Genomic DNA, 24,042 nt, shown 5'->3' with positions numbered 1-24,042 from the left:
ATGAATCCTCAGGTCTGACTGCTAGGTCTTCATATGGTTTTGTGACATCTTATAATATGCTACATCCATTCTACGCTGTTTACTTACATTTCCCCCTTGACGTATTTGCGCTTCTACATGTACAGGACTTGCTATATCCCTGTTGGTGGATTAAGGGCTAAACTAGACATTGGCACCAATTTGGAGCTTTCTGCCTGATGTACATAGGAGGTGCAGAGCCCCAGTTCTGGACTGAGACCACAGCAGAAGGGCAAAGAGTTAAAGCACTCTGCCATCTGCCAGGGTCCCAGTCTTGATTGGGCGGCGGGGGGGGATGCCTGCTATTTACTAAAAAAAAAACCCAACACCCAGACACAATTGCTTGAATAGTGTTGCAGTAGTTTGGCCCTAAGAATGTGCATAAAGTTATGTTATATTTTTAGGGAACTGTTTACCTAATTTAGTCTGTCTTTCAACTTTAACAGTGTTAGCCCATGGTCTCGAACTCAGCATCTCCCTTTATACACGTGAGTAAAAGTTTTCACATTGTTATATATCTCTTACCTTAAGCAGGAAATTTCCTCTGTTCAAAAAGCTCCAACCCCACTCAATCTGCTTGCACTCACAAGCTGTCACCCCTGGGTGTGTATATGCAGGCAATAATTTGATGATTAATTTGAAATAGGTGGCTCATGGACCTCTGAGTTCCAAATCAAAGAATTCCCCATCACCCCAAAGCAGGCAGCTTCTGTGATACCAGAGGCTAAGGTCAAGACTGAAACACCAGGGCAGCTGAATCAATGGCATGAATAGGGGCAAGAAGAGCGTATGCCGGGCATGAGCCAGTGTGACATCAGAGGAAATCAGCTACTGAGAAGAAGGCAGAAAGCGGTAGACAATGGATCACAGAAAGAGATTATAGAAGCAGCGGTGGGAAGAGAGATGTGAAGCTCTGAAAGATAATGTCATGGATCTGAGCTGAATCTTGAGGAGGTGGTATACGTGAGGAGCTAGGCAAGTTAAGCACCTGTGTGAGTTCAAACACACAGTGAGGCCAGGGCACTACAGACACTTTCTCCTACAACAGGAGTAGCTAACCTGTGGCCTTCCAGGTGTTTTGCCTAACAACTCCCGTCAGCTCTAGCCAACAGCCAATGGTGAAGGATGATGGGAGTTGTAGGCCAAAACATCTGGAGAGCCACAGGTTGCTCACTCCTGTCCTATAACAACAAGCTTAAAACAAACTTTACAACTTGGTCCTCCAAATTTAAAACGCTTAAAGGCAAAACCAGTTATAAAATGTATACCACAGGTTAGGAAAGGTACAAACAAATCTAAGATGCCTGAGTGGTTATGGTGGCTATATATTACCTGCAGGATCAGAGGCAGTATGCTTCTGAATATCAGCAGCTGGGAAACAATAGTGGGTAAGGGCTGTTGCCGTCATGTCCTGCTTGTGGGCTTCCCATTGGCATCTGGTTGGACATTGTGGGAAACAAGATACTGGACTAAATTGATGTTTGGTCTGATCCAGCAGGGTTCTTCTTAACACAGAGAGTAAATTTATTGTCCAATAGACAACAAAAAGGAGCACAAATTCTGGCAAAACTAAATGTAAGTTGACAAAAAAGCAAACAAAACAAGAATGTGAGGAGCATATTTCTAAAAATATTAAGACAAACAATACAAATCTTTAAAAACCTAAGAAGCAAGAAACCAGCCAGGGAAACAGCTGGGCCATTAGAAGATAAAGGGGTGAAAGGACTGCTAGATCAGGGTAGGGAGATTATGGCAAAACTAAATGAATTATTTGCGTCATTCTTCACTGTGAGTGATGATGGACAGAAACCCAAGGCAATTTTTTTTCAGAGAAGGCCCCTCAAGAACCAAGTCAAATAGAGGTGACAAGAAATGAAGTTATACAGCTGATTAAAGATGTACAGACTGTGTAAAATCCGTTCCACCTGTGTTTTGCAGATTGTCAGGCACTTTCCGTTCCATTGTCCACTCATTGATGGAATTGGATCTTTTTCCTTTCTGAATTTCTGCAAATTCGCACATGCGAAAATGCATACCCCCCCCCCCCAGCGCATTTTCACACTTTAGCCTATGGGAGAAATGTGTATTTTTGGCTGGGTTTTTTATTTTGTGTATCTTTCTATGACAAAATTTGCTCAAAATTTGGGAAAGTTAGAAAAACATTCCACAACTCCGCAGAATCTGCCCAACAGGGGATGGTTGGTCAGCTGAGGAATCCATGGGTCGGATTCATGAGACTCCGAACTCATTTGGCTCTGTTGCAGATTTCTCTGACATCCCTGCTGCTGATTAACAAAAATTAACATGTCACCAGGTCTGGATGTCATATACCAGAGAGTTCTTAAAACACTCAGATACACTGAACTGCTGGAACTCCTAACTAAAATATGCAACTTGTCACTAAAATTGGCCTCCTTACCAGAGGATTGGAAAGCAGCCAACAAAATAATGACTTTAAAAAACAGACTGGGGAAAACTGGGAAATTACAGGCCATTTAGCCTCATATCAATTCCAGAAAAAATATTGGAAAGCATGATTAAAAACAGAATTATTAAATGGATAGAAAAACAATTCTTGCTCAGGAAGAATCCACATGGCTTCTGCAAAGGGAACTCTTCCTTCACAAAACTAAAAAAATTGGCAGTGGATTCAGTGGACTCCCAAAAACATTTTCCCACAATGTGTGATTAATTTGCAGAATATATAACAACATAATGTGGCGATTGCCACTGGCTTGAGATGTGTTTTAAATGGTTTAAAGATACAAATTCATGGAGGATAGTTAGCCATGGTTTGTATACAGAACCTCCAGGATCAGAAGAAAGATGCCACAGGATACAGCTGCTGGGATGCAAACCATAAGAGAGGGCTATTGCATCAAAAGGACTTTTTGTCCAATTCTTAGGGCTGTTCTTACGCTCTTTCCATCACAATGGAAAAATCTATATTTTTGGTGGATGTTCTCATTACATGCCCACCCATGCAGACCACAGTTTACTCTGCTTTACCGTGCAACTGTAGGAGAAGGAAAGGAAAGGTATATGTTATTCCTTTTACCATGCTGGCTAAAACTAAATGTTTGGAAGCCATCTTTGTTGGATGGCTAGGGAAGAGGAAGCACCACTTGGTGGATTTCAGAGGGTCTTATCAGTCCATCTCTGACTTTGCACTTGCTTCAGAGGCATTCTAAGTGCTTCCAAAGTGCCATTTAAAGTCAAAGATGAGACCCTATACCTCTTCCCCAGATCCCAGATTCAGCACAAGAGGGGCAGGATCTCCTCTTTGACTTAGTGTTGCACTTTGGAAGCCTGCCGTCTCCGCTTCTGGCCTGAATCCCAGCTTCAAGGGAGTAATAGGGTCAGAATTGTGCTTCAGACATTCAGAGTGCCTCTAAAACACAGCGTGAAGTCTTAGACAAGGGAAGGGGTGCTTGCCAAACTGGGGAAGAACCAGTCGCTATGGCGAGTATATTTGTGGACCCATATGGATATCACAAAGGACAAGAGAGGATACAGGGGGGAATCAGGGTCAGTGATGGACACAATCGATGTCTGGTTAGCAAGACCAGCCAAAATGCGCATGCCGGCCCACAAGTTGCCTACACACAACTTGTGGCCCACCAAGCCAAGCTCAGTCATGTATGCTGATCCACCAGCAGCTTGAAAAACTTCCTGGTTTTGCAGCTTGTCCAGAACCGCAGAAACAGGAAGGGATTGTCAAGCACATGGCAGGTCGCAATGTAACACAATGGGCCACAGTCAGCATAGTGGGTCACAGTTATCCTGGCCTGATTTAACCTGTCACACTTTCTCAGGATTGCACTGAAGGCAATGAAGATTCCACCTGATTCTCATATTATTTTCAGCTTTCCCAAATCTGTTCATTTCACATATGTGGTAAAATGTTGTCATCTTTTTTCCCTTCTTTTTGCTGCAAGCACTGCTTGGCTTTCCGTTCACCCTGGACTGGCCGCCCACCGGTCAAGTCATCTGTGCACATCCTTGTGCCCCTTTTTAATAAATAACGAAAAACTTGGAGCTTGCTTTGGTGGCCTCAGCCAGCTGTTACATATATGTGTGTACGCACGCGCACACACACGCCATTTGCTTCCTCCACATGCACGCGTGCGCACACGCACACATTCCACCCTTTCCCTTTTCATCCAAACAGAGGCTGTGTTGGTGCCGAGAATGCTGAAGACCTGGACAACCCTGACGCAGACGTAATTATCCATGGCAGAGTTCGTCTTGCAAAGCCACAATATGTGAATTCTTCCTAGTATGTAAACCTCCATTTCCTTCCTTATATGCTAATTACTGATTGAGGTTTAGTCAAAGAAAACCTGGGCTTCTTCTTGTCATGCTGTCAGGTGGGACTTGAGGTTATTTAGAATTCAGCCCTCCAGCTGAAAGATGTTCTGCACCCCTGAGGAATACATGAGTTATATAGCCTGTATACGGTGTATGTGTGTCTGCGTGCATGTGCGCGCGCACACACACAATCTCAAAGAGAAATATAGGCATCTGTACTTGATTGGAATTTGAAAGTTGAAGGGCATCCTCCTATCAAATGAAAAGAAACCAAGGGGCCATAATATCTTCCAACACATTTTGACACTTGGTCTTTATCAAGGGGAAAACTCTTGGAGATTATTTTGGAGGATTCCCTCACCCTTGAAGCAAGAGAATTGAATTAGTACAGCTGTTTCTTTTTTGACTTTGGTTTCCAGCCTTACAGCTGTTTTTTCTGGTCCCTATTGGCACTGTTGCCATAATATCTTCTTCTTTTAATTAGGATTCCTTGCTCGCTGGACTTGCATGCATTTTTAAAAATCAATCAACATATTAGTGTTGACGATAAAACTGCAAAAGCGGTCCAGGTACACTGCCAATCATCTTCTTCCAAAGACTTGCATGAATCACTCTCCCATGCCTGCACATAGGATGAGTTGTCCTCCAAAATGGCATTTGGATGATGTAATAAGTAGACCTTTAGTTGAAGAAACAGCAGCAACTATGAAAGATTCTGAAGAAGTTGAGTGGGTGTTTGACTTCTTGCTTGATGAGTCTGGCTACGAAAGGGATGTAGTTCTATGTACTGATAAAAAGGCAGTGCAATTGGTTTCATTTTTTTCCCCCTTCAAGATTTTCTTCTTTTCTTCTCAACCTAGGAGACAAGTTCCCCTTTATCCAATAGATCAAATTATCTGTAATATGGGGAGGCAACCTGATGCCCTCCAGACATTTGGGACTACAGCTCTCATAATCCCTCATAATTGGCTATACTGTGTGGGGCTGATGGGAGTTGTAGTCCAAAAATCTAGAGGGCACCAGGTTGCTTACCCCTGATCTATAAACATTCACTGCTATCCCAGCGTGGAAGTCTTGGGGATTTTTGTGTGCCACAAATTCTGGATGATGCAGCTCTGACAAATTTCAAAAATAAGGATTTATAATGCCCAGAAATACCCAATCTCTGCACCATTACCCTCACAGAAAGAGGCATGGGATAATTTTTAAAGTTATCCCCCCTAAGCACAACACCTCTCCATTAAGGTGTATATATGACATTTGCCACTAGATGTCCTCTGAACATCAAGCTTTACACTTCTGCAAAAATGCTGATTTCTTGTGCAGGCAAGGACAGAAAATATTGATACTTCCTCTGGATGCCATTTCTAAACGATTGTCTTTTTATGAACGGATGATGTCAGAAAATTTCAACAGTGGGTTTTGCTTTCAGGCATAAAAAACCAAGGAGGATGTCATATTGTTTTATTGTGTTTTTTTACAAGCTGATGTCAAATAGGCCTTTTGTTGATTATTTAAATTGTAACCAATAATAATTTAAAACTGGAACCCCGGTGTTCCTTGGAAGCCTGTTAGGGCTTTCCTAATGGTATGATCAGTAATGGCTGACAAGCTTCCATTAATGACAACTTGCACTACAGTACCAATCTTTCCCTGCAATCAGCTGCAGGAGGAGACTATATGTTTTAAGGGGCACTTTCACTTCATGTGGCATGATCATGAAGCTCAACTGGCCCAGCCAATAATGTGTCATAGCGGCTGAGTATGTGCTAGAGTTGTAAAATTTCCAGTTATTTTGAAGCCATGGGGGACACACCACATTTTTCCCAGTGTTTTTTTGGAAAAAAATGAAATTTTGGAAAAAATGAAAAATAAGCAATACCTTTTTTGTAGCGCTCTTTACAGAACTAAAGTCACTTTGTTGCTTTAAGACAGCCTTCCCCAACCTGGTGCCCTCCAGTTATTTTGGACTTCAGCTCTCATCAGCCTTAGGCAGCATGGCCAGTGGTCAGGAATGCTGGGCACTGTAGTCCAAAACATCCAGAAGGCACCAGGTTGGGGAGGGCTGCTTTGGGAACATAAAGCAGCCTTTCTGTTCCTAAAGTTATTTTATGTGCAACTTAGTTTGCTCATAAAATTATCATTATATTTTAAAACTTTAAAAAGTAAACCCAGTAAATTTGTAATTATTGTCTGAATAGATTAGAACTACATTAAATGACTGCTCTGGCATCAGAAACACAAGACTCTATAGAACAAAAACCAAGCTGTCAAGAATACACCTTTACTATCGAGAATGCACAACGGTGACTCTACATACATGTTGGGAAACTGAGCATAAACGTCTATCAGTAAAATATACTTTAGATCAATAATTCTAAAAAGGACTGAAAGAACTATGTTGAGAATCTTACAGAGAGAATTTAAAAGTATTTTCCCCATGGCTTCATTATTTCCAGATATCTTACATCTCTAGTAATTATTTCCAGATATCTTACATCTATAAAAGTGTTCTTATTACATAGTTTTTAGAAATAATTCTGTGGGGAGTAAAGGCTGGGAAACTATATACAAATACTTTGTCTTAAATTCTAAAAGAAAATATTTCATAATCCAAACCTGTTCCATTTTTCCAATTTTTCGGGGGGGGGGGAACAGTTGGGGAGGGAGACACAGTTTTTTCCAAATTTTTCCATTTTTTCCCCAGGCCTTCACGTCTCTAGTATGTGCCCTAAAATATACCCTGGAGCCACTATATTGTGTAGGCAGACTTCAGCCTTGGAGGAAGTACTTTGTTTCCCAGTAGAACAACACAGTCCATCAGCTAGACTGAAGGTGCAAAATGGTAGCAGAAACAGATGCAATATGACCAGGCCGGTGTCTAGGGCAGCCATGGTCGGGCACTTGCCAAGGGCCCAAACCCTAGCAGGGGCCCACTGGCAAGAGCCCCCTGGGCTTGCTTCTCCTGTTCTCCACTGCAACCTGCTTGTTCACCTGCCTCTCGCTCTGGCCCAGGCAACGGTGGTAATGAGAAAGAGGAGCAGGAGATCCCACTGCCTACTTGCTCACTGGCTCTCTGCTTGTCAAGCAAGCAAGTGAGGATAATGGGGATGAGGAGCAATAGCAACCCATAATAATGGCAATGAGAAGGTAAGCTCCCTGAGGGAGGGGGCCCATTGAGGGGGCCTTGCTCAAGAGTCCTCAGAAAGCTAGAGCTGGCACTGAATTTTTTTTTTGGAATTTTTAATTAATTTTTAATTCTGGTTACTGAATATGATAGCTCGGGGTAGAGCCGGTCACTTTATTTATTTAGGAAAGTCATTACTCGCTTTTCATTATAAAATAATCCTGAAGTGTTGTACATAAAACACAATAAAATCATAGGACATCATATATTCTATCAGCCTAATTTAGAAAGAAAGAAAGAAAGAAAGAAAGAAAGAAAGAAAGAAAGAAAGAAAGGTTGTTGTTGTTAAATCAGTGGTACTCAGGAACCCGTGCTGAGCTACAACGAATCATCAAGTGATCTACCAGTAGATCCCAATCTACTTTCTGCCCACCCACAGTGCAGAATAGCCTTTCCCAACCTGATTCCCTCCTGATGTTTTGGCAATTCCCACCTGCCCAAGCCAGCATGAGCAATGATCAAGAATTCTGGAAATTGTAGTACCAAATATATGGAGGGCACCAGGTTGGGGAAGACTGCTCTAGAATGTGCAAGAGTTCTGTGGCAGATGCACTGGGATTCCTCGGCAGACCATGTGGAAAGGGTACCTTGAATGGAGAAAACTCGGAAACTGCTACAGTATTATAATTTGTTTTCAGACAACCGTTCCATAATACTGAACAGAAAAAGGCCTGTCCAAAAGGCACATTTCTCCAGGGAAATTTTTAAACTTTAAAATAAGAGTCTTGTGATACTCCAGAGACTAATAGATTCAAGGCTAAACTACATGCTACTCTTAATACATAACACGCAACTAGTCTTCACCATTTTGTGTACCTTAGTATAAGTGTATGGGGGGCCCAATCGAGATTCAGACCACTGTGAGTGGGGGGGGGGGTTGAACCTTCACCTTCAGCCACTTTTTCTCTCAAAAATTACACTATCCCATGTGGGTGCTAAAGGGGGGGGGGGCTCCATTGGCACCAATGAAGGTTTTAATTTATTTTTTAATCCACATTGGAGGGGAGGATTTGAAGAGGGGGAAGTGGCTGGCTGAGAAGACTTAAAGCTCCCCTATGCATGGTGGTCCTGATCCACGTGCTTGCACAAAGGTAAGCAAAATGGTGAGGACCATCTGCTCAGTACATATTTTAATGTAGTGTGAAGTTTAGCTCTAAGGCTGCAGTCCTATGCACATGTACTTGGGAGTGAATCACATTGAACTCAGTGGAAATTACGTCTGAGTAGAACATATAGGATTGCACTGTAGTTGTGGTATAAGTTTTATGGCACAATAAATATGCCTTTAAGGTGCCTTTGTGCTGTTTTTCCTGTAACAAACTAGCATGGCTGCCCTTCTGAAACTTAACAATACTTTACCTTTCTTTAACTCTTGAAAAGATAGATTGCAACTGTCTTCAGATCCAACTCTCACGCTGTCGATTTTTGGTGACCACTCAGCAAGTTGTGGCACACTCCTAATCCAGTCCTACTGTTAACTCTGAGTGGGTGATGCCAAGATACCAGGATATTATAGCTTAAAGCTCTTACTGCCAGTAGCTAAGCTTTTAGAATGGGGGGAGGGAAAACTACACAAAGAATGGGAAACCATCCAATGGTTGGGAAGGAAGGGGGCATGGCCAACAGATGAAACCCGGAGGGCTAGATTGGAACCCCAGAAGGGCCAGATTTGTCCCATGAGCCTGATGTTCTGCACCCCTGGTTTAGGCAGTGGGAAAACGGGGGGGGGGGCATTGAGGTGCCTCACCTAGGCCCGTTTGCTGTAGCTCTTGCGTCTACCTCCTTCCCGGATTCTGTTAATGAGGGGAAGAGACAAGTTTCTATACCTCACCTGCTCTAGTGGGGAGGGGGGTTTCAGGATGCAACAAGTTGATACCCAAGGGAAAAATAATCCCACCTCTAATAATCTGCCTGAACACCCAATGCAACCAACTGTGGCAGATGCACCATTTCCACTTCCCCATTTGTACAATGGCACCATGAAAAGTGAAGGCCTGCATAGTACTGATCAGCTGTTTGGGAACAGGGGAGAGTGTGCATGCAAAGGAGGGCCCTTTAACTGTACCATGGGAGCAGCCATTTTGATGCATGAGATGAGAAAAGCTGCATCTGCCCAAATTCCCCTTCTGCACAACAATTAAAGGTATAGGAGCCCTGTCCTCCTTTGCATCTGATCACCTTGTCCCTGAGGGATGCCACTTGCAGGAAGGAACCTTCCCATCGAATGGGGGTTGTACAGGAAGCAGTATCTGGTAATCTGCACACCTCAGTTCCTTGGGCTTTAAATAGAAAAAGGCAAGTAACTGTTCTATTTATGCTTCACTGTCAGTCAACCAACAACAAAAATCATTCACACACACGGTTTAAAAGTCACATGGGCTTAATATAATAATAAAGCCATCTCTTCTAACATCTGCACTTCTTTACTAAAGCACCTCTTTCTGCTTCACCCCCTTGTTTCCTTCTCCTTAACCCTTAAAACTTTCATCTCTGCTCTCATGGGCTCCCTCTCCCCCACCAATGCTTTAAGAGGTTACAGCCCCTTAAAAAACTTTTGTTTTGCAGGTGTTCGAAGTGTCAATGGAAAAAAAATTGGCCACTGAAGATGGGGATTTCCTGTGGAACATTCACGGAGCGGAAGGGGGGGAGGGCGGTGCTAAATGCTTAATGAGATGTCAACCACTGCAAATCCCTTTTCATTGCTAGTATTCCTGTAACTCTAACTCCTCATTGCATGCAGTATGTTGATACTTGGTGCTTGTAAAGCTTAAACTCCTTGCTATCTCGTCTCCTAGGCCCAGTTCACACATGCATACACATCCTTTGATTTTTCTACACTGGATTGTAGCACACTTGATGATTGGTTGAGCCAGGAACTAGATGATGCAGGGCTGCTGCCCAAAACAGCAGTCCCGTGTCTGATTCTTCCATTCTTCCGATGTGTGTGTAACACTGATTTGATATTGTTGTATTGCAAGTTTCTCTGCCTCTGCTTCACTTGGGAGGTCATTTGGGAGGGTGGAAAAACTGCCAGCATTATGACATCATATCGCACATTGAGAAACCCTATATGTAAAAAAGAGAAGAGGAGAGATGCGGGGATGCTGATTTTGGCAGCAGCCCTGCTTTTGCCACAATGGGTGCAATCCTATGCAATCCATGTTGGCTGTGGCATGCTGGGAATTGTAGGCCTTTTCTCTGTCTAAACATGCATAGGATTGTGCCCAATATCTAGTTCCAATATCTAGTTCCTATGAATTAAAGTCTCTCTCAATAACAACTGTGGGGAGCCCCAAATTAGATTGGGACCACTGCACAAAAGGGGTGGGTATTAACCCTTTCCTCCTGAGCTGTTTTCCTGAGTAAAATCACACACATTGAAGCTGCTATTTGCCCTGTGAGGAGAAACATACCTGTGTGTTTTCAGTTATGGGGCAAATACCAGCTTCAATGCTTAGAAAGTTATTTCTACTGCTATTGGAATGACTGGGGAGGGGAGGAACCACGTGCATAATATGCTACGGGTTAAAATGACCCCTCAAAATGCTGTTCAGTTATTTACCCTTCACGTCTACAGATGCGTACACCAGGACATGATCTTCCCATTTCTTGCGAGAAAGAAGCATAGTTGATGAAAATGCAAAATTTGGTCTATTTATATCAGCAGGGGGAGGGGGAGCCTGCAAGTTGCAGGTCTCGTGGAGCCCCCCTGGCCCTGCTGCTGTGCTGCTGAAATTCACAGTGGTGGCAGAAACAGCATTTGAAAGCAGGTGAAATTTGATCATTTTAGGCTTCTATAGCAGTTTGCTGCCAAAAATCAGATTCCATAGTGTGGCAATGGCGGCAGGAGTGCAACTTGCAGGTAGTTGGAGGGGGGCATAAAAGGCCCCCTGAGCACCCAAAGTTGCCCAACCCTGATTTACATATTGGACAACTAGCTCACTTCTTTAAAAGCACTACAAACAGTTTGAGAGGTGTTCAGGTATACAACCCCCTTTGCAAACCTGGATTTTTAAAACATTTTTTCTCAGTCGGAACCTCCCTTGTCGGAACCAGCAAAACAAAATTCCATCATAGGTATGCGCAGACTTCATATTGGGCAATACTTATGAATGTGGCTTTTGGCATCATTTTGTCCTGAATTGGAGCAGCAAATGTTTGCAAACAGCTGGCACACTCACCTCAGCAGGTAGACCCAGTGCAGAAGTGACCCTGATTCTCCTTTCTTCAGTGCACAAAGATGCAGCAATCTCAGACAACAAATCCAAGCCTAAGATAATTATTTATTATAATAAAACTAAAGGTGGGATAGACACCTGCAACCAGATGGTCCCTATATTCATTTCCAAAGGCATGCTCAAGTGAGGCCAATTGTGCTTATTTCAAACATAATAGACACTGGTTATTTGACTACCCACATTGGGTTGAATCCAACCCTCATACAACGGGACTTCCCTGTCCTCTCCCCCCCCCCCGCAGCCTCCTGTGTGCATCCCAAATCTGCTCCAGGGGGTCTCCCAACCCCCTGGAGAACGTTTGGGGGTGCACAGGGGACTGCAGAGGGAGGGGGAAAGCAGTTCCCTCCTGCTAGCAGAACAATACCATTGGATATGACACATTGTTTGGCAGCTGAATAACCCACAATGGAGTGGACATCTCCAAAGTCTTTCCTAGTAGACCTGGGTCTAGATCAATCCCTGGGTTAGGCCTAGAAATATAACCAGCTTGCCTGCAATGCCAAGACAGGCAGCCTCAAGACTCGGTGATCTTGTCACTGCTGACTCCAAGAAAAGAAGCGGGTGTCATTCTGTGGCCAATGCAGTGACAACAAATTGAAGCCATGACATGCTTCACATAACCACTTTGTCCAACTCATCCAGTTGTGTAATGTGGTAATTGGGTATAGGCTGCTCATGTAACATGTTGCTGCAGTTGCAAATTCTGTAAAATGTGTTGTTACAGGTAATTCACAAGTCATGATTATTGCACTGTTATGTCATATTATGTTAACAGCACAATATGTGTTTTTAAACTGTGGTGTCAATTTCACCCATGCACCGTTTTTGTAGGTGTTTGTACTTTACATTGTGGGGTATGATTGACCCCGATGACTTCTTTGCAACTTTTTTATTTTACTGAGACAGGAAAGTTTATGGCTTTTTCAGGATACAATTGCCCCCCAAACTGGATTGTTACAGTGGCTCTTTCTATCAACCGAGGATTAATGGTACCTTAAATGAAGCCAAGGAGACTGCTTGCTGATCAAGCCATGACTTACACTTCCACTTTTCTTGGTATCTTGTCTGAAAAAGGGAACTTCCACACCTGCATAGGTTACGGATGCATGTGAAGTGTATGTCTCTTCCCTTTCTGGATATCATGCAGTGCAAGCAGCTGCCACATGTACAGGGTTACACATGACAGGGAGCAACAGCTGGGAATGATGGAAGTTGTAGCCCAACGCATCTGGTAGGCCCCAGGTTGGGGAAAGCTGATCCATGCTCTTCATTTTCTGAGCTAAAGGAAAGGTGCTGAATTACTGGGTACTACTTTCATATATATGCAGCCCATGTCAACGGGGTGTCAAAAATGATTAGTGACTTAGGGCACAATCCTACACATGTTTAGACAGAGAAAAGGCCTACAGCTCCCAGCATTTCCCAGCCAGCCTTGCTGGCTGGAGCATGCTGGGAGTTGTAGGTCTTTTTTCTATCTCAACATGCATAGGATTGTGCCCTTAAATTTTAATTGGTGTTTAATTTAAAATATACCCTTTTCAACATACCCAGTGGCAAGTGGGTCATTGGCAAAACTTCTGGCAAACAGCTGTATTCTTTTCAAACATTGGGGTGGGGGGGTTAGCTGTATAGCAACTGAAGTCACAGGGTAGCAACTGAATTGTCAGCTGATAGAACTGAAGGGACCCTTGGGTGTGGAGGGGTTCGACTAAGTCTTGCAGCCCGTAGGATCCATGTCAGCAAGAGAGTGCCCCCGCCCCCAAGCACCAAAAAAAAAAAAAAAAGTCAAAGTGACACAAATAAATCCAGGTGAAATGGAGCCCTGCCCGAGAAAGTCCTGCTTGTAGCTCACATGGTTTCTTCAGCACAGCTACTTCCTTCAGAACGTGATTTTAACAGGCAGTCCAAGATAACTAGAGAGACTGATCGAATTGCAAAGGGGTTATTTTTAAAACCTCACCCTTTGCCGTTTATGTCAGGGACAGGGAACGTGTGTCCCTCCAGATGTTGTTGATCTGCACTCCCAGCATCCCTCACCACTGACTCTGCTAGCCAGAGATGATGGGAGTTGCAGTTTGGAGGGACACACATTCCCTGGTTTATGTAATGTATGCCTCACCCTAACTCCCATGAAGCCAGTAGTGTAGCAACTAAGGTGGGATGATGAAGGCACCTGCCTTGGGTGCAACCTGGACAGGGGTGTGAAGATGGGCAATATATTTTATTTATTATTGCATTTATACCCCGCCTTTTTTCCTCTTGCAAGGAACCCAAGGCGGCTTACATTATCCTCCTCCTCTCCATTTCATCCTCACAACAACAACCCTGTGAGGTGGGTTGGGCTGAGAGTCTGTGACTGGCCCAAAGTCACCCAGTGAGCTTCCATGGCCGAGTGGGGACTAGAACCCGGATCTCCCAGCTCCCAGTCCAACACTCTTGCCACTACACCACACTGGCTCTGTTAATATACTGTTAAAATATGTAAATGATGTAATGTTTTCTTCTTGGCTTGCTTTCAGGCTTATTGGGGACAGGAGAACAGATTGGGGAGAGTGGCACTGTTACAGTTAGTTCATGGACAGGTACAGTGCCAGCAGGCTAGATCTACACTACTAGATCTACACTACATTGCACTGACAACTGTTGAGGCACATTACACATTCGATATACTGCTTTTGTGGTGTTATTTCCTGCTTTTTTATTCCACATTATCCAATATATCACAACAAATGTCATTGTGTGTCCTACAAGGTATAAATGAGCAAGAGGGATATAGTGTTACCATGATGGAATCATAATGATATGACACAAGGTGTAGAACTGGCCTGAGATAGCAGAGCACATTTAATACTGCTGCTGCTGGTGGTGAGAAAAATATCAAAGAGATGACACCAGATAATAGCAGCAAGTAGAGTGGGGTTTGTTTGTTTTTTGCAGAACAGTTTTTGAACAGGAGCAGTCTATCTGATGTGTGACAACTCAAAATGTCAGGACCTTAAAGATCCACAACTATTCCTAAGTCACCCACTGCTGGTTTTCAGGGGGACACAGATTTGGGATGCTGTGCTGGGTACAGAAAAATTACCAAGTACTTGCATGAGGATAACTGGCATGTTTACTTCCCTTCATAACCTAGAACACTGGGAACTACTTCCATTGCAGTTACCCAAACTACATCTGCCTTGTGGATTGGTACAGAAGGGCTGATATTTGCTGCTACAATCTTAAAAAAGAAAGCAGCTGGCAACAACTGTAATTGTAATAGTTCCAAGTTAGCTCCATCTTTGCATGTTCTAAAGGTCAGACCACATTACAAGTAAAAACTCTTTGCAGTGTGTAATGAGATTCAGATGTTCCCACTCTTACACAGTTATTAAGTATAAGCTAATTTCCGATATTACTGGATATATTGCAAGGTAAAATGGAATTTCATGCAGTAGGTCCTCAGCCTCCATTCTCTGTGCTACACTGCTGCTTTCCACCAGGCTTGACAGAGTTTCACTGTAAGTGAGGATATTTGACCAATTATTTTGGTATAGCCTGTTATATACTAGTATTTATTTATTTTATATATTACATGTCTATACCACTCATTATCCAAAGCTTTCTGGGGTGGTTTAGAAGTAAGTGCAGCTTGCATTCTGCAAGCATTGATATACATCCCATTTTCTAGCTGCTACTGGAAATCCCCTCTCCAATTAAGGCTGATGCAGGCATGTTTGAAGGTACAACATATTTCCCGCAGCACAGCATTTAACATATGTGGCTTAGTTTGTTCTGTGCTGGAGTGCTGGCCATTCTTATGGAGTAAGTTTCATGTTCTGAGTTTTGACTTATATTTAAAAATGTCATTTGCTGATACTTTAGTAATCTGTCTGCCTTGGACTACTTATTCTCACATTTTAGCTTTCTAAGTGGTGTGGAATTCATTTAGACGCAATCCTATTCGGGGGCTGATAGGCATCCTGTGCAGGGTGGGAGGAGCACAGAGGTGACCATTTCCTCCACGCTCCTCTCATCCTGCATTTTTGCTAGCGGGGTGATTTTGCCCATCTATCTGGGGTTCTGCGGAGCGGGAGGGAAGAAAGCTGAAGCAGCCAGAGGATTATTCGTAAGCCAGCTACCTGTCTCCTCCCCTTTCTGCCCATGGAACTGCCCCCTTCCCTCCTCTCTGAGCTCGTGTTTTCAAGCTCGTAGAGGCAGCCAGCACAGTTCTCTCCGCACGGGCTGCAATGGGGAGGAGGCAAGGAGATCGGACTCCTGGGTCCAAGGTTGGAGCACTGTCTCTAGCCTCAGTTCCAGGAATCTGAAAAACCCTATGGCCCCCCAGATGCTGTCCTATGGCCCCCAGATGCTGTCTTAACCAATTTGCGATTCACTTCATGTCCCTTGTTTGGAGTAAGAGATGTACAGATGCGATGTGGATGCAAGAGAAGGCCTTCTCGGTGGCCGCTCCCAGACACTGGAACTCCCTTCCAAGGGAGGCTAGGTTTGCCCCCTCTCTGTTGTTCTTTCACCAGCAGGAAAATATGTTTTTATTCAGGCAGGCCTCTGGCATATAAGTTGGCCTGTTGCTGAAGGGGGCTTTAATTGCTTGGTGCTGCAGATTTCTGGTGTGTTTTTAATTGTTTTTAATGTATTTGTATGCCATGTTTTAATTAAGATTTTGTTTTCAATATGTATTTTATTGATAGCCACGTTGAGTGACTTTTGGGGCAGAAAGAGGGAAATAAAATAAACAAACAAATAATACAAATGTCCCATTTTCAGACTTTTTCAATAATCAGGATGATCTCAGACTACATACATACCAAACATGTTAGGAAGCACCCAATTTAGCAAATTCTGAGTGTACTGAATTTTATTTGCAACCAAATTATTCTCCATCCAAGTGAGGCACATTCATATATTTCTAAAATTCTATATTTGTCCACAGACTGGCCAGTTGTAAACCCAAGTTCCTTTTCCATATGAAGTTATCTGGCTTGAACATGACACTACCTATTTGTACATAAAAATATTTGCTTCTATACTATGCTGATTCATTTTCCAAATAGATTGTGGGCTGTCATTTTATGCTTTAGAATGGTATGTGTGAAATTTGGGGTTTAGGGCAAAACATTCAACTCCATGACATGGGCAGTTACTCTATTATCAGATGTTGCTTCCACCCATGCGCATTTCTACCAAATGTTGCCTATGTAAAAGGTGAGAAATCTGGTGCAGGGGTACAAAAAATGCAGATTGATATAAAATATTTAAATGTTACCCAAATATTTAGACATTTTTTAAAAATACGAGTGAGCAATTTGTTCACACTTTCTCTTCAGTGTACAATATACGGACCAGATTGTCAACCTAAGGTTGCATTATCCAGCCTATCTATCCTCTCTTTTGTCCTGGCATGTCCCAGGGTGGGCCACTAGATCCATGGGCCAGTCTCTTCTGACCTGCTCTACTTCACAGATTGCGTTGTCTCATTATTGTGCATTCCAGGACCTTGTTCCACAGCTGTAGAACTCCCTCCCCCTAGCATTATGGCTAACTGAGAGTTTGGAGGTGTTTAAGAAAGGTTTGAAAACTTATCTTTTTGAGTAGGAGGGGAGTGGTTGGTTGTTTCTGAAGTAAAGTATGCTGATGGCTTTTATGTGTATTTGGGTTATTAAGACTATTGTTATAATATTGTATTTTTTGAGCTAAGTTGTACTAGAATCATTGTAACTATGTATTTTAAATTGTTGAGTTATTTTATGTACAGCACTTTGTAACAAAGCGCTTTATTTATTATTATTATTATTATTATTATTATTATCATCATCATCTAACAAAAATAATCAGAACCCTTTGTAAATTGTGGAATTGTTACAATTTGCACTCAGGAAACAGCCTGATGTTTTTGCACTGCATCAACTCAATGTAGTTCTATCCTAGATCCTTTACTCCTCTCCATATCCATCTCATATGCAGAAAAACAAGCCAGCTCTTTTGCCTTAATTACAGCTATCAGGAAGTCATTATTTCAAGCCTGTGCCCATTTAATCAATTCCTCTTCTCCTTTAACTTTCCCCCTTAGCTCTCCAAACACCTTTGGATACACTGGCAAAGTTCATTGGTCAGCCATCCAACCAGTAAATTCTAATCTTCCACCAACATCACCATCAATAATTTCACGAATGTATGGGTAAGTATGAGGCACTGTACTTAATTTGCTCAGATACATTAGAAGGAAAGTCCTAATTATGGTTATTTCATTAAAGAACAATTAAATATTGAGCATGACATTTCTTTGGTTTAGAAAAAAAGGGGGAGGCAAATCCCATCATACAAATACTTAAGATTATTTGGAATCAGCACTTATTCTCAAGTTTCCTTTGCATTTGCGTTTGACATTTACATTTCCTTTGAAATCTGAGAGAAGCACAGAAATCTAAAATACTGAGGGCTCAGTTATATGTGACATGGTTTAATGTCATGTCTATCTCCTTAAAAAAACACACACCCTGAAATAGCTGATGCTGCTAGGCCCGATCAGGATTGGAACCATGGTAGGTGGGGAGGGGGTTAACCTTTTCATCCCATGCCAAAGTCCCAAAGCTGTGTGGTGCCAGTTAGAGTTTTCCTCCCAAAGAAATTGCAGTTTCAAGGTGGGCAGAGCAATTTTCATTGGGACAAAAGGTTTAAACTACCCTTCCCCAACATGGCGCCCTCTAGATGTGGTGAACTAGTTTTAGTCCAACACAGCTGGAGAGCACCACGTTGAGGAAAGGTGGTTTAAATCTTCGTCCTCCTCATGCTCCAGGGTCCCAGTCCTGATTGGGCCTTTCCGGGCTGCTATTTATAGTAAACCACCACCACCACCACCTCATGTATTAATATCACATGTAGTTTGACCATGAATCTCCAGTCCAGAGAAAGTTGAATCCTGGTTAAATCAATATTCTTTCTTTCTTTCTTTCTTTCTTGAGCACCATCCATACACATGGTGCTTTACTAAGAATGGAAAAACAGGTCCCTACTAACTTGCCTCATAGATTTCCACAGGCACAACGTTCTCTGGATCCATTGAAACGAATGGGACTAACACTGAACACAACCCATTGACCTGGAAATTCACATTCATGTGAAAAAGATGCCTTTCTTCTCTTGTCTTTGCAGGTGCATAGCTAAGCATGAGCATCCATCTGAATTTCCACATCTGGGGCCATTGTCACAGATCCTTACACCCATTGAACCTCAAAATGCTTTCAACAAGAAGGAAAGAGTGAGAATCAAGATTTGAAAGAATATTTGTCTCCAGTGGCACAACTCCAAGCTTCAACAGAAAATGGGAAATGAGAGAGACCATGAAAAGGATGCCTTTAAAAAAAAAAAATGGGCAAGAATTAAAACTTCATAAATGTTTGCCTTCATGACATGGAAAATCTCACATTCTGTATGATGACCCATTCAAGTATACACCAATTAACATATGTTTAATTAAATAAAGATGTACTTTCTGTCTTCATAGGTTGGTTTGTTTTAATTTCTGCAGATTCCTATCACAACTCACAAAATTCCAAACCTACTTCCAACCATTTGTAATTATTTCTTCATTCCCAGTCACAGGGCCTTGGATGTCAGAGATGCCACATGGCACTCAGCCCACAGGGATCATATCTCTGTCTGGAGGGCTGCTGCTTATGTCTGTAGGTTCTGAACTAGCAGCATGAAGTTGGGCTCAGCAGAAATACGTGATATTACGTGATATCCAGCCATTGCTGTGTAGCACCCACATAAATACTGATACTACAGCCCTTTCCCCAGGTCCTAGTTTGAGTGACTTAAATAAGAAATTTTCTTATGAGTGCAGCCTATTATGAAGTCTTTTCACTTTGATCCATGTATACTCAACTAGGTGTGTGACCCACCAAGCAGAACTCGATCTGTTGACCATTTATGCTGACCCACCAGAGCCTCAATAATCCTGGTTTGGATGCCTGCCTGAGACAGCATGAAGTTGCCTGTGTTTTCAAGTACCTGGCAGGTCACCATACATAACAGGTGGGCTACATTTGACTTGGCAAGGCACAAGTTGTGTGGGCCTGACTTTGACTCATAGCTCTCAACCCACTGATATTAAAAGAATTGATAAGAAATGATGTTATGCTGTGATGCAATGTCTACACATTTTGACACATGTCTCAGTATTGTGGTGCCCCTCCCCACTATTACTGGAGTATTTTTCCTTGAAACAAATATGCTGAATTTATGTGTGTCAACCCATTCTCCACCCTACATTTTGTTATCAAAGCCTTCCCTCCACCCCACGCACACACTTCAAAAAAATTAAGCTGAATTTGCACATATACTTCCATTAACCATAGATACATCACCTCCCACTGTGCAATGTCCCATTCACATCTCTCGTCCATAGCTTCTAACTGATGTTTGCAAACCCTGACTACAGGTTACGACTATAGGTTATGACCATGGTTACGATTAATGTTAATGCAGATGTCACACACTTTACCATGGCTAGCTCCAGAGAAAAAGAGGGGAAGAAGAATGTGCTCACTAGATGAAAAGAGGAGGAAGGGAAGTGTGCAAAAGCTTGATGCATGCTCCTGATCTCCTAACCATGGTTCAGAGATGGGGAATGCTACATCTACGCCAGACCTTAGTCTTATTTCCCCCTTTTTAAGCTACATTAATTTTACCTAAATGAACAGGAACAGGGCTGACTTCCTGTGTGATGTTAAACCACTGAAAAAGCAACACTGCACAGACAGAGAAGCTCTTGAGTGGGAATAAGCCGTTTTTCATGTGTGAATTATCATCTGAAGCTGATCGCTTAGCTCACACAACAAGAAAACTATCCAACTCCTAACTTGCAGCAATAGCTTTAGTAGTTAACATGCAGAGTTTGAAAATAAATTAACTTGAAACCATTGAGTAACAAACCATGTGCCTGAATCTGTGTTTAAAGAACACTGCAGCTTAAACACAGCATAGCAAAAGAGCTTGTATTTCTCCATTTTTAAAAAAAATGGTAAACAGGGTTTTTTTCTTTCCCTAAAGAACCCATTAAAGAGGAAAAGACAGAATAACTACCATAAGAATGTAACGTAAGAGCTCTGCTGGTCACACCAAAGGCCTAAGTAGTCCAGCATTCTGTTCACACAGTGACCAATCAAAAGCCTACGGAAAGCGCACAACAGGACATGAATTCATGTGCACCATCCCCCTCATGTTCCCCAGCAAGTGGCCTACAGAGGCATACTGCCTCTGATACACAATGCCTTTTGTGTGTCACAAAATGCCTTTTGATGGTTAGTGTTAGGAGCTGCACAATACTTGTTGATTATTAGTGCTAGGGGCCCTCCATATGGAAGCACCCTGAGTTTTAAAAAACACATCTGTTTGGTTGTGTGCTCTATGGATCACAACAGCACGGTTTGATATGGCTAAGGGCCTTTCTACACTTTATATGGACGCAACCAAGCGATTTGCAACCAGGAGTAGACTTCACACAGCTAATCCTGGCTCTTGGAGAGGTGTGCTGGTATGATACATGCATTTCCAAACAGATCTGTCATATTCACACTTTCTATTTTTAGGTCTACACCAAACGATGTGATGATGTGTGAGCCAGCTTTTAGGATGGAGCTAAGCATTACTCAAAACATAAGGCTGCCACTGAAAATGGCAGCCTAACATCAAATTCTCCCAGTCATTGTCCTCTGTGATGTCTAGTGCAACCTACCCTGGGGGTTTCCAGATGGACAGCTCCTAGCAGTACGGATCACAGTACATTGTGCGGCTGTTCTGTTCTTTTTCTCCTTCCTTCATTTTTTTGTGGAAAGGAAAAAGCTGGGAGAAGAGGTGGGAAAATATGGGAGGTTTGCAGGTGGAAGATGACAATGTCTGTCTCCCCAGCCCCCGCTCCCTGTAAATTGCCATGAATGTGGCGGGGCAATTGCACAATAAAAGCCTCATCTGGAAGTGTGCACATGCACGCACACACACGCACACACACACCATCTCCAGATTGTTATTACACTGTGGCATTTCTCACCCCTGCCAACAAGCAATGATGTGGAGTGGCAGAGAAGTGAGGAAACAGGGCAGCTTCCCCCAACCTAGTGCCCTCCAGATGTGTAGGACTGTAACTCCCATAATTCCCAGCCAGTGTGGCTGGCAAAGGGCTATGGGCTACGTTGCACTAGACCAGCCTTCCCCAACCTGGTGCCCTCCAGATGTTTTGGATAACAACTCCAAGAATCCCTAACTATTGCCTAGGCTAGGCTGGGGCTGATATGAGTTGCAGTCCAAAATATCTGGGGGGCACCAGGTTGTACATGACTGGGGGGGGGAGAAATTGACATAGCTGTTATCATTTTTGGCAGCAGCCCCATCTTTCTTACAGCTCATGCAGCATGAGCCTACGCATGTTTACTCAGAAACAAATGCAATGTGTTCCATGGGGTTTATACCCTAGCCTTAGTTCCCCCTTTTGATATAGTCCCAGAGTAGCAGGATTGTTTTAAACTTTGGTTACAACTTTGTAACAAGCAGGTTATTTTTCCTCATGTTCCTCCTTTGGCTCAGGGGGAGCAGAAATGTGCAATTTCAAGTGCCCCATCTCTCTGGGTTTATTTGTTATTTCCTTCCTAATGCTTCTCGTCTGCCACCCGGTAAAGGTCACAGAAATATTAATGTTCTTCTGAAGCAAGAGGACCAAAAAGCTTAGCTTTCAACATAACTTAAGAGTGTGCTGATGCAAATTGCCAAAAATCAGTGGCCTGTATCTTCTCAGAGAATTATTTCATAATGAATATACCAAGTGAAAGAGAAATGTATCTTGGATAAACAATACACAGAAACAAATAGATGGTTGAAAATGAGATGGTGTAAGGAGGAGCTGGTGTCCCTGGTCCTGACATCTTGAAAATGAATTTGGAAAAAGTAATGTGTTTAAAGGATGGGGAGGGCATAAATTAATCGGTAAGTTTCACATCTATTTTGTTTGAGCCTGGAAGGCTTTTTTTCTGGAAAAGAAATGATCAGAAGTAGAAATGTGGCTAAAGGGGTAAAATCCTGATAGCAGCCTTCCCCAGCGTGATGCCCTCCAGATGCGTAGGACTGCAACACCCATAAGTCCCAGACAGCATGGCAATGGCTGGGAATTGTGGGATATGCAGTCCTTCACATCTGGAAGGCACCAGGTTGGGGAAGGGTGCCTTATCGCTTTGAAGGATGCGTAGAGGAGGGTGTCCATCTAGGGACTAGTCCAAAGTGAGCAGTGAACAGCTAGAAAGGCATCATTTAATGGGAAAGAAGCAGCAACCAAATCTACACTCCAGCTATGCACAGACAATTTCTGAAAAGCAACAGGAGTAGCTTCTCCCTAACCACTACAGTGCCCCTAGGTCTGATCTAAGCTTGCCTCTTTTCTCTGTCTTGTCCTGCATGGGTGTTGCTAGGCATGGCCTGATGGGCCCTGTGTCCGTCCGTCCGTCCGACCGTCCATCTATCTATCATCAATCTATCTAAAATTATTTTTAGGCAATCTTTAAGGATGGAACACTCTCAAGGCAGTATAAAAGATAAAAACTAAACAAACAAGATACATTTTTTTCGGAGGTCCGCCACACTCCATCACTGCAGGCTTTTAAGAGAGCCTTGAAAATGTATTATTTTACCAAGGCCTTCTCTTGATATGTCTGCTGTTGTTGTTCTTGCTGGTTTTGTCGTTGGCTTTTATTGTTGTTTTATTGTGTTTATCGCTTTTAATATTTCAACTATTTTATGTATTTTATTGCTGTGAGCCACGGGGGGCGGGGGGCGGCTTCTGCCCTGAAAGGCAGCCAAGAAAATTTTAGAGTTATTTATTTTTATTTTTATTTTTATTTTTATTTATTTATTTATATATATATATATATATATATATTCCATAAAAACATGTTTCAATGAAATCCATAAAACAAAGACTGCCAATTTAAGATCCATAAAAACAAAACTTACCAATAAATAAAATGTGCCACTTACCTTTTTCTCAGTGCCCCAAATCCATCTGGGTTGGATGTTGTGGGTGATTTTATTTCCCCCCTTTTGTACTCTTTTTTCCCAGGGGGATCCATGGTGGGTTGGCTGGCTGCAGTCCTTGGGTTGTGTTAAAGTTGGAGTTGGCAGCAGCCTCAGCAGCATCTGTGCACAACTGGGGCTGGGTGGGTGAAGAGGAAGGGGGTGAGAGAGGCCTAGCAAGCAATCACAGGAATTGCAAAGGAGCTGGAAGTGGCTGTCATGTTT

General features: G+C 42.8%; 1 protein-coding gene across 1 annotated transcript in view; it reads left to right on the top strand.

Annotated features, from left to right (window-relative positions):
* The window catches only part of SPMIP7 (sperm microtubule inner protein 7), a 36,490-nt gene extending 17,231 nt beyond the window's left edge, over positions 1-19,259 (top strand). The window contains exons 6-9 of the mRNA XM_084860396.1: positions 465-506; positions 4,190-4,297; positions 17,828-17,935; positions 18,910-19,259. Coding sequence (XP_084716522.1) covers positions 465-506; positions 4,190-4,297; positions 17,828-17,935; positions 18,910-19,033 — 382 coding nt within the window. The 3' untranslated portion in view covers positions 19,034-19,259. The remainder of the gene's footprint in view (positions 1-464; positions 507-4,189; positions 4,298-17,827; positions 17,936-18,909) is intronic.
* The last annotated feature ends 4,783 nt before the right edge of the window (positions 19,260-24,042 follow it).

The sequence above is a fragment of the Heloderma suspectum genome, chromosome 5, assembly GCF_057233095.1.
Source record: "Heloderma suspectum isolate Gila_16-S chromosome 5, 16-S_ref, whole genome shotgun sequence".
NCBI classification, from domain to species: Eukaryota; Metazoa; Chordata; class Lepidosauria; order Squamata; family Helodermatidae; genus Heloderma; species Heloderma suspectum.
Note: the sequence above shows the minus strand (reverse complement) of the source record. Positions and strands in the feature narration are given on the sequence as shown.